The sequence below is a fragment of the Centroberyx gerrardi genome, chromosome 17 (genome assembly GCF_048128805.1).
Source record: "Centroberyx gerrardi isolate f3 chromosome 17, fCenGer3.hap1.cur.20231027, whole genome shotgun sequence".
Lineage (NCBI taxonomy): Eukaryota > Metazoa > Chordata > Actinopteri > Beryciformes > Berycidae > Centroberyx > Centroberyx gerrardi.
The window spans coordinates 16,515,256-16,530,512 of record NC_136013.1 but is presented as its reverse complement, the minus strand read 5'-3'; the positions used below and the strand labels follow the sequence as shown (position 1 = coordinate 16,530,512).

General features: G+C 42.5%; 1 protein-coding gene across 1 annotated transcript; it reads right to left on the bottom strand.

The window, feature by feature from the left end:
* Positions 1-8,870: 8,870 nt before the first annotated feature.
* LOC139912437 (adhesion G protein-coupled receptor G3-like) lies at positions 8,871-14,983 on the bottom strand. The gene is made up of 17 exons (XM_078289332.1): positions 14,956-14,983; positions 14,770-14,870; positions 14,379-14,474; positions 14,221-14,292; positions 13,961-14,122; positions 13,186-13,260; positions 12,895-13,069; positions 12,546-12,705; positions 11,917-12,036; positions 11,647-11,757; positions 11,516-11,555; positions 11,309-11,409; positions 10,995-11,116; positions 10,628-10,893; positions 10,437-10,527; positions 10,068-10,351; positions 8,871-9,834 (listed from the first exon to the last, which is right to left on the bottom strand). The coding sequence occupies exons 1-17, from the start codon at positions 14,979-14,981 to the stop codon at positions 9,704-9,706; spliced, it is 2,133 nt and encodes a 710-aa protein (XP_078145458.1). The 5' UTR covers positions 14,982-14,983; the 3' UTR covers positions 8,871-9,703.
* Positions 14,984-15,257: the final 274 nt, after the last annotated feature.

Below are 15,257 nucleotides of genomic sequence, written 5' to 3'. Positions count from 1 at the left end.
CTGGCCTTCTCTTATATTTAGGTATGAGACAAGTTCAAATACTCAGTGGGCTGGGATTGTGCCTATATAAGGCATGTTCTTTTTGGTGCTGCAGTCATTTGTAGGGGAATGTAAACACATAGCTGTTAGCAGACTAATAGCCATTTAGTGATCCTATTGTGTGGGGAGAGAATGTCTCCACTGACAGAGAGAAAAGTATCTACTGTTCATCGCTTAGTTTGAAATGGTTGTCTCTAGCCCCGGGCCTAGATTTCACACTGGAGAGTGTGGAACACTATCCATCATGTGGGTGTTTCACCCTGTCATCTGTAGCATCCTGAAGTGGATATACCTCATATTTTAACTCATAACCTGTCACCTCTGTCTTGAGCAGAGTGCGCAGAGAGGAAGGAGGTGGAGAAAAGGGTATCTAAGAAAGTGAAAGGGTCCTGATTCTCTGAAGAGTTTGTCAGATAATTTGCAGAACAAACCCAAAGAAACTACTATTAGCGGGGAACGATGGAGTCAGTTTTCTCTGGTCTTTAAAAGAAGCCCTGCAGGCGTAGCTGGAGTGAGTGGCGCTCTGTCATTGTTTGGGAACAATTTCACAGACATGTGCAATGAATACTGACGTCGGCCCTCTATTTCATAGGGGATGATATGCCTTTTCCTCCCTATTCGATACGCTTTGGTAATTCATTGACATTGCTGTACCAACTGCAGGGAGGGAACTGTGTTTGAGGCAGATCTGAAGACTGTGAATCCCATATTTTGTGCACAATACCTTGAATTAAGAAAGTCATCTTGAAAACACACAGACCTTACAGAATGGCCCAAAAAATAGAGGTCACACGTTCTTATGTGTAATGAAATGTGTAATAAAAGCTCTTTTAAGATTACTCTAATTATATAGACAGAACAGAATAGAACTTTATCACTCTTAATCAATATATTATTTAGCAATTTTACTTGCAGTAATTTCAAAGTTCAAACATGTTGTTAAGTGTAGGCTTATGACCCCAACAGATAACAACATGAATGGTGTTATCTGAGACGTGTTTTCTGTGGGTCATGCCCGCCCCAGACGTCCCATGGAGGCAGACCCAGACACAAACAACCTTAAAGTTTGACCTCCTCACTCCTCAGTCCTGCTACTTGCTCCTCTCCCCCTCTTCCTCGTTGCACCCACCACTGAAGGTGATACATTTCTCAATCCCATGGTTTCTGTAGAGAGGAGGGGGGCTGCCTCACAAACCAAACAGTTTCAGAGAGAGCGGTCTCGGAGGAGTCCCTCATGCACAATGTATTCCATATGCTGTCTCAGAGGCTGAGAGGCACCCTACACCTCACATCTGGCACGGACCACCTATGCTAGCTGACATATCCCTCCTCAGACCATCTGATCACCTCCCGGTGGAGGGAGACTGGCCTCATCAATGATCTCTGGTCCTCCTTCTTCTTTGCTGTTTGCGTTTGTTGTCCGAGCTATATACAGGGACTGAGGGTCTATCTTAACTATGATTAGGGAAGACACAACACAGTTACATTTTCACCTAAATTATAGTTAGTTACTGTGTTTTAATGGCTTTGTATTATCTATGAACAGTAAATTTCTGATTCCTTGCAGCCACTTGGGATTTATAAACATAGAATCTGAGCATGATACATTTACTTAGGAAAACCATGAAAATCATGGAACATAAAGTTGGGCTGCTGGCAGTAGGATTCAGAGTAGAGTACCTGCGTGTGGCCAAGTAAATGAGCTTTGCCATAGTTGCACTATACTTTACTATACACCTTTTTGCTTACAGGAAAATTGATGAGACAGCTCTTCAAAGTTCTTTAAGATTACTTTTAGCGGAATGTTAACTGAGGACATGAGACGAATGAGTGAGAGGCAGAGGCCTTGTCGTGCAGACAACCTGCCACTCTGAGGTACACTGAGGCCACCAGAGTTGTTGTGTGAGAGTCTTCAGCTAAAAGGTGACCAATATATCCTCCCTTTCGTTTTTAGTCTCTCTGAGGAGAAGGATTGGTTGCTCATCCCTCCTCTCCTCTCTCTCTTCCTTTGCTCCCTCGCTTTATTACCTCCGTCAGCCCTAATTTGGGTTGATGGGGCGGCTGTTGCATGACAAGACACACGTCTGGGCCCCTGCGTGAGAAGGCTGGCTCGCTCTTGCTGGGCTTGTTTTCTTTGCGTGACCATGTCCCTCCCTCTGTCACTCCTGGCACCTCCCGGCGAGCTCCCCCTCTAACCCCTTTCACGCCCTCGTTAGCTGGCGTGTTGCTGGTTTATTTGCTTTGGCCAGCTGCCCGTGTGAAAGGCACATTCTGACCAGGCTCAGGGAGGGGTCAGCTTAGGGGAGAGCAATGGCAGAGGTGTTGGTGGTGGTATTGTGTGTGTGTGTATGAGGGGAGGGGGCGATCATCTTTACTCAAAAGGGGGGATGGTAGGATGAGCATGTTCAGTTGCAAGAGCTCTGCGCTTTGCATTTGTGAGCATGTGCGTGTTAATGTGTGGCTGTGTGTTCTTGTGCGTGTGTGCGGCTGGTATATTTGAGTGTGTGACCTTCCTGCCCGGTCAAAGGGAAATATGCCCCACTGTAACTGCTTTTGAGGAATGACATGCACAGGCAGGTCACTCAGAGTTTACTGTTCCGGTTGCCGTCCATAGAGAGTGCCGAAGAAAGGGAGCATGAGGATCGTGGCAGTGTGTGGAGATTTCACTTGTTCCCACTGATGTAATCCAACAAATGCTCACGCTAACATTCATGTCTCTGTACATACTCTCTCCTGCCAAATTCCCTCCATTGTATTGTGAATGGGTATACCAATAAAGATAGGAACTATGGGATTGGACTAACACGGATATGCAGAATAGGATTCATGCCAGGCGAGTTTCCGTGCATTTGCATGGTTGCTCCAGCCTTGGCTACTGAACCAGTACAGACTCTGTACAGTCCCACAACACGTTTGTGGGGATAACATATAAGTCTTTCTGAATACCTGAAGAAGAATGTGGGAATTGTGTGAAAATTCACAGCTAAGGTGTGAACTTTTATGTTCTTTTATTAATTTCATACTGCCAACAAACAACAGGCATGATTTGTAGAAAACTATTCTCTATTATTCTCTAACTATTCTAAGTGCCATAAACCATGACGCAGTTTGATAGCACACAGCTATAGAGTAGTGAAGTGTCTCGTCCCCGATGAACCCTGACTGACCTGTATTTGCCTCTTAATGACCATGGCGCCATGGCGATAATAATACTCCTACACATTCACCTCTTATCATCATTTTAGCTTTCACAGAGGACAGCGTGACACACTTCTGTTTTGACTGAATGTGATGCCACATGACAAGGCACAGGAGCTGTGCGATGAATGACGTGACAGCACAAGGTGTCCTTAAGAGTAGGCCAAGACATGAACTCCTCTGAGGTTTTCACGCAATCAGTGGAAATCCCACAACCTCAGGAAGTGACACACTCAAGCAGGCACGGGTGCTGTCATCGTGGACGTGACGTGGGCTATTCTAAATTGTGCCATAACTAAATAAATGGAGAACTGACATTGAAGGCAGGAGAGAGCAGCAAGTAAGCACATGTGGTCCCAATTCCCTGGATCCAGGCAGGGTTTCTCAGTCACTGGCTGTGTTGATTTTACTCTCCACAGTGTTTAGTGGACTATCATTAGCTCGACACAACAGCAGAATGAGATTGGACCGGTGCTAAGAATACACCACTATAGTATAGTGGAGCTGTGGGGACTATTTTGCCGGAGTTGCGTCAACACATAGCGATTCCACCTGGGGTAGGTTACAGCGCACGCATACACAGACCTACGCACAGACAGAGAGACACACACACAAAGTCTGTATGAAAAGTATGAGTGGAGGCGCAGGGAAACCCAGCTGACGTCACTTCCACTAATCCTTTAAGTCAGAGAAGAGACATGGCGAACAGCAGCGAGATGAGGCCCATAAATCAAGTGGGAGGTTGGGACAGCAGGATAACACAGCTCGACATAGTCACAAGTATGTTCCAGATTAACCTCTGCCACCGCCTCAGTCAATACCTCTGCTGGGATGGAATCACTTGGAGCTGTCTGGCCCGGGACCCTGGAAGCCATGCTTTGGCTGTAAACACAGACGCCACACTCTAACTAGGAGCTGTGGAACACCGAGGATCCCGCAGAGTCAGACTGCTTTTTGGTTTCTGAGTCAATATGACTTATCTTCGCAGAGTTGTGAAATTTCACATGATGTTCTAAAACATGTCATTATTGACCGACTGCAGCATCACAGGGGTGAAGCCCATGTTTCATCACAAGCACTTAATGGACACATTCAAAGCAACATGTTAAGAAGATTTATTTACTCCGAATGAACACTCATCAAGCCCGAATTGTGCGGTTTGTCCGATACCACTCTGTGAAAGAGCTGGACCCATATTGGGACAATACCCGGAGGGCTTAGCGGAGCCACATCCTTATGTTCTGAGACTTCCATAAATGACAAACGAGAGACATTAAAAATGAGCCATGGAGAAGATGAAAACAAAAAAAAACTTCCTCTGCTGTTCCAGGAAACAAACGTTTCTGGTGGTCCCTGACATTAAATTGCCACTAACCCAAACGCAAACACACAGATACAAACAAGATTTGATTAGGATTGGCATGAGAATGGATGCTTTCCTTATTTCTCTCCTCGTGAGATCTCAGTTTATTTACGTAGGGGAATATATTCTCACACTTGGATGTGTAAAAGACCGCGCTATAGAGTGATCGAGGTCTCTCTGCAGAAGAAGAACAAGGCAGAAGAAACACAGTCGGAGAATACCACACTTGAGCAATAATGTGGCTTAACTGAAATCAGATCCCTGTGGGCTAAGAGGATGCACACATACACACACATGCATGCCTGCACTTCTGCGTGCAGACACAGAAACACACACTCACACCCCACACACGCCAGAGAGTTGTCTTGCCTTTGGGATTTGACATGAGAAGGAGAGCAGGATCATTTTTCTCAATGCTAGTCTCGTAATGTAATAACTAATCGTGAAGTGAATTGACATGGGAAATGGGAATGAAAGCAGAAAAAAAAGAGTTATATTTGGTGTTTCAGTACCAATCCACAGCACATGGGGATATAATAGCATTAATTGCAGCCCTTTTAGATGTGTTGTTCATTTTCTACCTGTGAAGATATCGTAATTCTGTAGCATTAAACCAGCGGGTGAATCAGTCCCTCCAGTAAATTCTTCGTCATTGTGGGAAAGCCTACACCACTTGTGTGAAGCAAATACCACGACTTAACCAAGTGTGAATTTTAAAGGCCAAACGACAGCCAAGTCAATAGCAGGCAAACTAGGCACAGTGTGAGAGGATCCAGACGGCCTTAGCTTCTTAACCATAGGCTTTCATGTCTCTAAAGTGCGGGACCAAACTGGTAGTTATGAGGTCTGTTAAAATCCAACTCCAATGAGGAAATACTTTAGACAGAAAATGCTGGCAACAGTGTCTTATAAATGAGAAGGATGATATCATGACAGATATATACTGGAGTCATACATCTAAATTACTCTGGAAATTTTATACATTACTCACGTGTAATCAATATTTATGTGGAAATTACAGATGCTGACAACTGTTTTTGTTCATTCAGCTCGTAAAGCTATAGAACAACTGTGAAATATAACTTTCATTGCTGGCATTGAAAGTTATATTTCACAGTTGTTTTATTCAGACAGTGCACAGGGACGAGAAATCATAGAAGTCCCATCCAATATCTGTTATTACTTGTAGAGAAGATACTGCAGACACTGAAGAGAACAACATTTTTAATTTGGCAATATTTCTTGCGGTGGGACACCAATAGTTACCAGTATGTTACAGCTGTACAGTGCGGTAGTGATGAACACTGACATATAATTGACAGATCAGAACGTATGGGAGTCCCTCAGCTTTGTCACGCCCGCTGGTTCCTACAGAAGCGAGTGAGTTATGGGGAACCTGCTACAAGGTCACGGACTCAAAAAGAGTTAATGCCTTCCCCCGGCTGCGGCGGGACACAGAGAAGCCCGTTACGTGACACGGAGGGGAATGATCCTCCCTGCTGCTGCGCATGACGTGAGAAGGGGAGAAAGGCCCCGGTGGGGAGGAGAAGCTTGAAATCCAGAGGTCAAGTTTTCAATCTGAATGCTTTCGCAGGTCAGCACTTCCCCCCTCCTCCTCCCTTTGGTGATCCCTCCTCACCCTTCATCCTCACCCCATCACCTCCCCACACCCAAGCTGATGAAAGTTATTGATGAACAGTAAAGACAGACATAGAACCGACTTCCAGTTCTCGAGGGGGGGATCCAGGCAAGACAATTCATCTCAGTCAAGTCCTGTATATGCATCTGCAGCCATCTGGCCCCTTCTGCTGAATTGGAGCGTTTCCCCCAGTCATGGCCAGTAACCTGAAAGCACCTTGGGTTGTTGTTGTTGTTTTTCGATTCTCTCCCCGCTTTCCTGTAGGAAGAGGCCTCGTTTCGTGCTCACTGCAAGAATAACACTGTTTCTCTGACACGCTGCAACCGCCCCTCATAAATCTACACCCTTAACTACGGGCCCTCGAATCTATCAGCCTGGATGCTGTGTGTCTGGGGCTACGTCGTGACATGCGAGGAGGCGGGACCCTCGCAGGTGCCCCTGCACAGAGACTTATGGCCGGTGCTCCCCCACTCTGCAGTCACGCAAGCGCTGCCCCGCGCCTGGACCTCAGCCTGATTTTACTGCAGCCAGCAGGGAAACCAGACGCTACAAAGGCCCCGAGTCCACATCAATTTCACGAGCAAAGTTACTAGGAAATAAATCATTTCAAGGACTTATGAAAAAAGGAGCGGGGGGAGGGGTGCTCCGTGGGCCAGACAAGAACACAAAATAGTGGTGCATAACACAAAGTCAATTTGGCATGCTCATACTTCTGTTAGTGAGAAAAATAGATAGAACCGCTACTGATAATAGGCATCCTTTTCATTTTTGATCCAAGTAGAGATATTACTCAGTGTATATTATTAAGTCAAATAATAAAGGAATATACATATAACTGCATGGCTAATTCTATTAGGCTAATCATATTTCCTCCAGACACATAAGGTTCCAGGAACAGGACCTCATGCTTTACAGGTCATTTGAGATAGGCAATTTGGCTTTTACAAGGCAGGATTCAGCCCAGACTCCATTACAATAAAATACCTCTTTTCCTTCACCTGAAATATGTCCATCATAAAACTGACCCTATTCACACACTCTGGCTGTGAGAGAACAGTGTGATTAGCGGTCTTATACCTGTGCTACTAAAGAATACCAGTCTGCTATATGAGATAAAAGGAAATTCAGGTTATAAGGACTAATTTGTTGAAGATTTTATACTTAAGAAGAACCAATCGCTTACTTGGAGGCTGAATTCATCCTCTTTTTCTAATCTTCACAAGGAGTATGAAGTGTTATAATCCACCCATGATGAATTCCGCCCCGGCAGCTTCATTTTCCCGCATCATTATTTCAGTATTATGAAGAAAGTACTTTGTGTCAGTGGGCTGTCTGTGAAATCTGGAGACGAACGCCAATGCGTTCCAAGCCACTGCTGTACATTTGGCTCCCAAGCCTTAGCAGATTGAGAGCAATTAAAAGTGCTTCCTCAATTTTCCTCCACTAAAGGAAACACATCTACACATGTTAGATTTTATTCTGGTGGCCACATTTTGACTCTGGTAACAAGCAGTTTATGGAATGGCTTGAAAATTTGAGCATTCCTCCACTCTCCTCATTTTGAAATTATTGTGATTGACATTATTACAGAGAATGTTCCCTGAGGCTCAACATACATAATGTTCAGTTTCTAACTTACATCTCTTACAGTTGTCTAAATTTATGGTTTCTAAAAAGCTGTAAAACACTCCAAATCACAATCTTTGTGCGGTAGATGATGGAACTTGTTTGTTGGGAACCTTTAGTGACATTTTGAAACTGGAAGACTGACCAGAAAAAAACAGCTGTAGCGATGATCTTTTTTGCTCAAGAAATTTTCCCATTTTGTCTGCAGTGCGCTTCATGATCATTTGCACAGAGCTGCAATTTGCACTTGCAGCCAGCATAGTAACCTCAGTCCACAGATGAAAGCTTTGGTGTGAGTCCTCACTTACAGACACACACAGGTACACCATAGAAGCCTGCTATGCTCTGCATGAAAGGCCTTTTTGGGGCAATACAAATCAGATGTGTATGGCAGTAATTACCCTAGTTTTTGGCTGGCACGCTGTGGTCATTTAGAAGATTAATCAGTCATAGATAAATAAACAAGCTTTGCTCTCTGGATGTCATTCAGCGATCTCACAGTCCTACTCAGAGCTCTGCATAAGGAAAGACTGTATCCTGGTGGCTACTTCCACCAAGGATACTGTAACTTAAAAAATCCTCGTTGCACAATAACAGGCATTTCCGCAGACAGCTCTCTCCCAACTATTTCCTGATCTGATTCAACATGCCACATCAAATGTCAATTTGATTCACAAACCCAGTTGCACATCTGTCTGAGGGTCTGCACGCTTTGTCCCGCGCCACTGATTCCAGGAACAATGCTTACTAAATTTCATCTAAGTAAAACCTTACCAAGCAAATAAGATGGCAAATAATTGCATCAATGAAAAGAGATCTTTAAAAAGTTGCATTATAGGAAGAGAGGCAGATACGTATCTAAGCCAAAAATATATAATGTGGTGAATCTGGTTGAGATTCCCTCTGCTATGTACAGTTGTGTTACCCTGAACAGAATATAAATAAATACAAATACACATTCTACTGAGAAACAAATGTAAATGAATGGACAATAGACAAAAAAAATACACAATTGTCATTTTAATGTATTTGCCAAGCTAGTCAGTTCCTTTAAATGGCGTAAATGCACAGTAAAATCCAGTCATAATGGTTTCAACATAGCGGCAGGCCCTCAAGCTTCTTATCACTATAGGTAGCCATGAGCTCATTTCTTGTGCGCCTGTTAAGGCTCCCTGCTCAGTGGATACTGCTCTCTGTAGGCACAAGGTAATTATCTGCAGGCACGCGAAGCGCTAGCTAGCGAGCTCGGCCCCCAACACTCTGTGAGAGACAAGACTTTCCTTCACCTTCTTTTTACTGCGTGCTTATCCTTTTGCTGTCCTCATTCCACATGACAACCACATCACTCATACAAGGGCAATACTTTACTTCATAAACATTTACTCTCTGTATTCCAATGTATGATTGAAGCTTTGATTTAGGGGGACTGTAATACAGTCTGAGTGAATCACAGCATTCTCCAGGAGGCTTATGCAGTGAGTAAGAGAGAGCCTCTGCTGGCTGAGACAGCAGAGAGGAGAGTCATCAACACAAGTGACTCCCAGGAGAATACTCCTTGCCTCTGTCAGTGTTCATATGGGTATTTTTCTCATTAGGGGTAAACCAAATTAGCCGCTTCACATCAGGGTGCGTCAGGAATTGAACAACACGGGGCACTTCGTAAAGGAGAGAGCGAGAAAGAAAGAGAGTTTGTAGTTTTGCATAACTTAGCTGCACCTCACACAATAGAGGATCTACTTGACCATATAAAACACAATGCTGCCCCCTTGTGTCAAACTTGAGGCATGGAACATTTTTCTGTTGAGGTACAAATAGCTGTCACACTGTACACAGTCAGTTTACTGTTGTGGAGCATAATGAGGCGTGATATAGGTATTTGAAGTAGCTGTGCCTGAACTGCTGCGTGTGGAGCTTCTGTCCTCTCCGACGGTCTTGCTGATGTTGTAATAGTAGAAGAACAGGAAGAAACCTGGAAGAACATGGCAACCGAGTCACAAACATGTCCAGTCCCCAGACTGTATCTGGAACACAGCCAGCTCGTGTAATGGCATGCAAAACCAACATAGATCAGAACGAGCTGATAACTATTCCTATGGCACTATTGCCATATTTTGTGTTTTTTGTGATGGCATGACAAATTTTAAGTAAGTTAGAGTGGATGGGCAAAGTTCTGCGGCTGCCATGTGCCGACTTGGAGTTTACCTTGGAAGGAGTTGAGGATGGTGAAGATGTAGTAGGAGGCTATGACCATAGGGCCGTAGCTGAAGAAAGCGAAGGCCCAGGTGATGCCCAGCAAGAGGAGCAGGCTCAGAATGGAGAAGGTGTTTGTCTTGATGGAGCTGGTCTCCTGGGTGTTCCCCGCTTTGGGACTCCGGAGAAAAATGTGCCACACGACCATAATGAATACGAGAAAAGTGAAGATGAAAACTACAGCGTAATAACCAATGTTCACTCCCTGGTGGACACTGACGTCAGAAATCCAGCACCTGGAAATCATAGGGAAAATAATGTTCAGAAATGTGGATATGTTTTTGAAAATAGAAATTCTCATAATCATTAAGAATTACTTACATTTTCACAGAATTCCCATCATCTGTGTTTATGACCATGTAAGTATATTTTCCCGCGGCAACAATAGCAATCACCACTAGAGCTGGTGTGACTAAAGAGAAACAAAAATTGCACATAATACCTGATTGTTATGCCTCTGTAGGTTGGAATTAAATACATAAAGCATAGGCATCTTTTCAGTGTTCTCTTACCCCATCCAGTGATACAAATCTTCACCATGTAGTGTTTGATTTCAGTAGGGACATTCCTCAGCTGAAGGTACAAATGGAAAGCCTCTATGAAAAACCAGCTAAAAGTAGCCAGCATAGTGTAGTGCATAACCGCTGCTATGGCCACACATGCGCCAAAGTTCCCCAGGTTCGCAATTTGCTCATTTATCAGGAAGGCAAAGTTAAGGGAGAACATGGCGATGAAGAGGTTGACCAGGATCTTGATCGCTTGGGTCGATTTCCTTTTTCTGTGGAATCAGTCAGGTTTTGTGTCAGCAAAAGCTTTTCAGAAGTTATAATAAAATCCACACATTCGTGCAGCGGCTGTTGCATCCCTGTGATTCAATACCTCATAACACAGTGCATGAAGAGAGCCACTGCCAAGAACATCATGGACAGGCCACAGCCGATGGACGTGATGTAGGTCAGAGATGTCACATCTGAAGAACTTATGTTTCCAGTTGGAGGTGACTGTGTTTTGAGTAAGAGAAGTAAGCAAATGTGTTATTAAGGAGGTGAGATGTTACAGCTATGATAGCTATGGTAAAATCAATGTTTCATTCAATGTTAGAGCCAAACTGCAAGTATAAATCATATACTAAGAAAAAGTAATATGATAAGATAACTTATTGTCAAGGCAACTATTTTGTGGGAGAAGCTCACCATCAGCACAGCAAAAAATGTTAGATGAGTGCATTGGCATGTGAAGCTGTTATTGCTCTCCTTGGTGTGACAGCCCTTTGTGGTCCACTTTGGTCGTTTTCCTATGAAAGCAGAAGAAGCTGCTTTAAAAGGGTTTGCTTTATCACACTGACAGCTGTGGATGGTTTGACTCAGGGCATTAGTGTATTAAAAGTATGTGTGTACTACCTTTGCCGTCCCAGGAATTGCAAGAGACATTGGCTCCCCTCTGTATTAGAATGAAAATAAAATGGGCATACTCTCTCTTTCCACCACCAATTTAAAGATTATTATCATATCTGTTAACACATCTCTCTTACCTTGTCCACATTTCTGTAGTGAATGTCTATGGTATCTGAGAGATTGACTATTTGGATTCCCATACCAATTCCCAGTACCTCATTGTTGAAAACGATGCTGTTCTCCTCATCCTGTTAAGAGTGAAACGTAGGCACAAGAAAAAAAACCTCAAACAGGTTTCAGTGTAGATGTAATTATATAATCATTATATTTATATTGTAGTTATGATTCTAACATTATGTATAATTTGCTCAAGTTCTCTTTTATGTAATACACATAGCAAGCTGTACCTGAGAAATGCCTGGAAACTGAAGAACCCCAACAAATGAGCCATTTCTGTTTACTGCTCTGACGCTGGCCTCTTTTGAGATATGCACCGATCGGGAGAAGGCCAACATATTCTCAACAATCTACAAATAAAAAGAGTGGTTATGAGAGAAACTGCAGTGTTTTAACCTTGTTAAATATTATGTTTTACACTACCAGCCAAAAGTTTCACTGGCACACCTGATTGACTGTGCTAAGTTTTTCACTCTCTTAAAGCCATTTTGATCTAAAGGTTTATGCGTAAATGCTTGAAATTTGTGTCTCAGACAAATATAAATAGTGAAGTTGATGCCTATATATGAATTTTTTTAACAAATCCTTTTCTTTACCATGAAGGCAAAGAGTGGCTACTTTAAAGAATCTAAAATATAAGATAGTTTTGATTTGTTTAACACTTTTTTGGTCACTGCATAATTCCATTTGTGTTATTTCATAGTTTTGATGTCTGTACTATTATTCTAAAATGTGGAAAATAGTAAAAATAAAGAAAAATGTCCAAACTTTTGACTGGTAGTGTACATTTACTTTGTCTCAGCTGTCTCAAATAGTTCAGTCTATGTATGCTGCACAACTCTCATGCCAAACTACATACACTTATCTTATCGCTGCTTGGTGAAAAGCCAAAGATGATGTCGGTTTGATTTTTTGGGGGGAGCTTTATGATCAGTCCTTTGACATTGCCTGCTGAGATGGCCACTGTTGTGGCATTTCCCATCTGTTTCACCAAGTCTGGGAGACTTTCCATGACCTCTCTGCAGTGGAAATACATAAGAATATTGTGTACACACTAATTCCTAAATACTTTGTAATGAGCCGTATTTCCTCCAAAAGTCTATTCCAGCAAACTGCAGTTATCATCACTACTCCTACAACTACCACATCATACGTTTCCGTGCCACTACTGTTTTATTGCCATTAGTTGTTATAACTCAGATACTTACGCTGCCTTTTCTGCACTGATGCCGGACCCATTATTGCTCTCCAAGGGGGGAAGATTAATAGATGGTGGGGGAAGAGTAGTACTTGCCACTGGCTCTTGAGATGTTTGGTTACACCTCACACAACTTATGTCTCCATCAGAAGAAACGTCAAGAATGAATTTCGTAACGTCTGTGCCTGCATATCAACACACACACACACACACACACACACACACACACACAGGATTTGATTTCATTGCCATGTTCGTTTTGGTTTATTGATGATAAGAGCTCATAAACAAATGAAAATACCTTTGCAAGTCTGGTTATCATAGAATGAATTTCCGCAAGACAGGTTGTTTTGGGTTATTCGAATATGCTTCATACCTTAAACATATAAAGAACACACAATTAGACATGCACCTGGGCAAAACAACCACCACTGGTGCTGATATGCAAGATTAGTGTTATGACAGATGTGTGGGTTTACCCATCCTTGTGCAGTTTTCAAGGTTTAGAAAAAACGCTGAAACACAATAGCAGGTATGTAAGAAGATTCATTCAAATAGGCAAACGCTCACTGTGCGTAAGAAATGGTGCTACATTCAGTCCAGTGGGAGATTGAGAGCATGTTACAGTAAAGGAGATAAAAACTTTCACCAATAGAGGGCACTCTCTAACAGCTTTTGTGTGCAAAACATCAACTCTCCTCTGGTTCCCATAATACAAGCTATGATTTGTAATAGTAATTCCAGTAACTACATTATGACTGTTTTGTAGTATCTCTTGGTTGCAGCACGAATCACAAAACCTATTTAAGGATAGAGGGGATTGGATTAGATCACTTTGATGATATTTCTCAAGGTGGTTAAAAATACTTCTTGGCATAGCCTGCTTCAAAATCCGGCACTCAAACTGCTCCAGTGTGGTTGCCAAGGGACACAACAGTACAATCCTCTGGTAAATCTGATTAGATCCCAAATGTGTTTGACTTTCCAACACAGATGTTTCCCACTGGCAATTAGTGCAAAAGAGAGCTCAGTTGTAACTTAGTTGGGTTAAATAAAAGGCGGTTTGCTAGTCATACCTGAAGATTTGTTGTAGAGCGCAGATGGCATAAAAGAACATCCCTGAGAACACAGTATAATGTCTTGTTGCTGTAGAGTGTCTTCATTCAGAGTTAGGCTGTATGTCTCTTCATGTTTCCTTATTTCCAATGTGCATTGGGAAGTTCCAGGGTGACAACAATCTAAAAACACAAACCAGATTTCAACACATCCTTCAAATCCATCCATTCTATACTGAACTCTAGTGGACTTGAAGAGTGTTAATGATTGATTTATATACCTATTTTTTCTGTTTGGTTTTCCTTGACAACTCTGATGCAGAGGTTCTTCCCATTGGCCAGAGGATAGGTATCTGAAATAAGATTTGAAACCATTGTTCACTGATGAATTTTCAGCTGAAGACTATATTCAATCTCTCCATAGTGTTATCAAGCTTACCTGAGTAATTAGGTGTAGATGTCAAATTACGGTTCGTGTCATTGTTCATGGCAGTCACTATCAGTAAGTGTTTGCTGGGGCACAATCCATTTGTGTCTGTATAAAGAATTTACAAAATGACAACAACAACAACAAAAAAAAACATGATAATCCATAGGACACACTGTACGAATGTGCCATGGTGATTCCAGCACTTAAATACAGACATAAATCCTATTTTATGAAGTTGAATATTAGTCTATTTGTGAAGCCAGTATGAGAAGTGCTTAAAGCTATTATATTGGTATTTATTTATCCATGTATCAAGATAAACTTGATGAAAGTCAAGGTGTTTTATCAATGAGTTAACCTTAACATTGCTTTTGAGTTATCTTATGTTAAATTTACTCACAGCTCTCACATAAGTTGCCATTGAGGAAAAAGCCAAAGAGCAGAAATGCTATTGTCAGAGTAAATGTCCAGCGCTGCTTTTCATCCATAGATAACAGCGATCTAAGGAGTCAGCATTATGGGATTAAATTATGTATCTCCATGAATTGAAGGTAGAATCTATTTTGAATCCTTCAGTGATTCTTACCTGACTGAGGAGACTCTGCACTGCATGGCCGCTCTCCACACCAACTCCCGGACTCACTTTACAGTTACCTAGTGTTCCTGGAGCATGTGTAATTAATGTCCTATCTTCTGTGATTTACCTTGCAAATAAGCATGTCTGACCTCTCATGGCACGTATTGTGTGGCTGTGTCAGTAAACAACTATTACTTCGCCAGGCACCTCACAATTGTAGTCACCATAAGTCATGGGCTGGCAGGAGTCTCTCCTCTAGTTCTGTACGCAGTAGTTCACAAGTACTGGAAAAAAGGAAATGACTGGTTGCT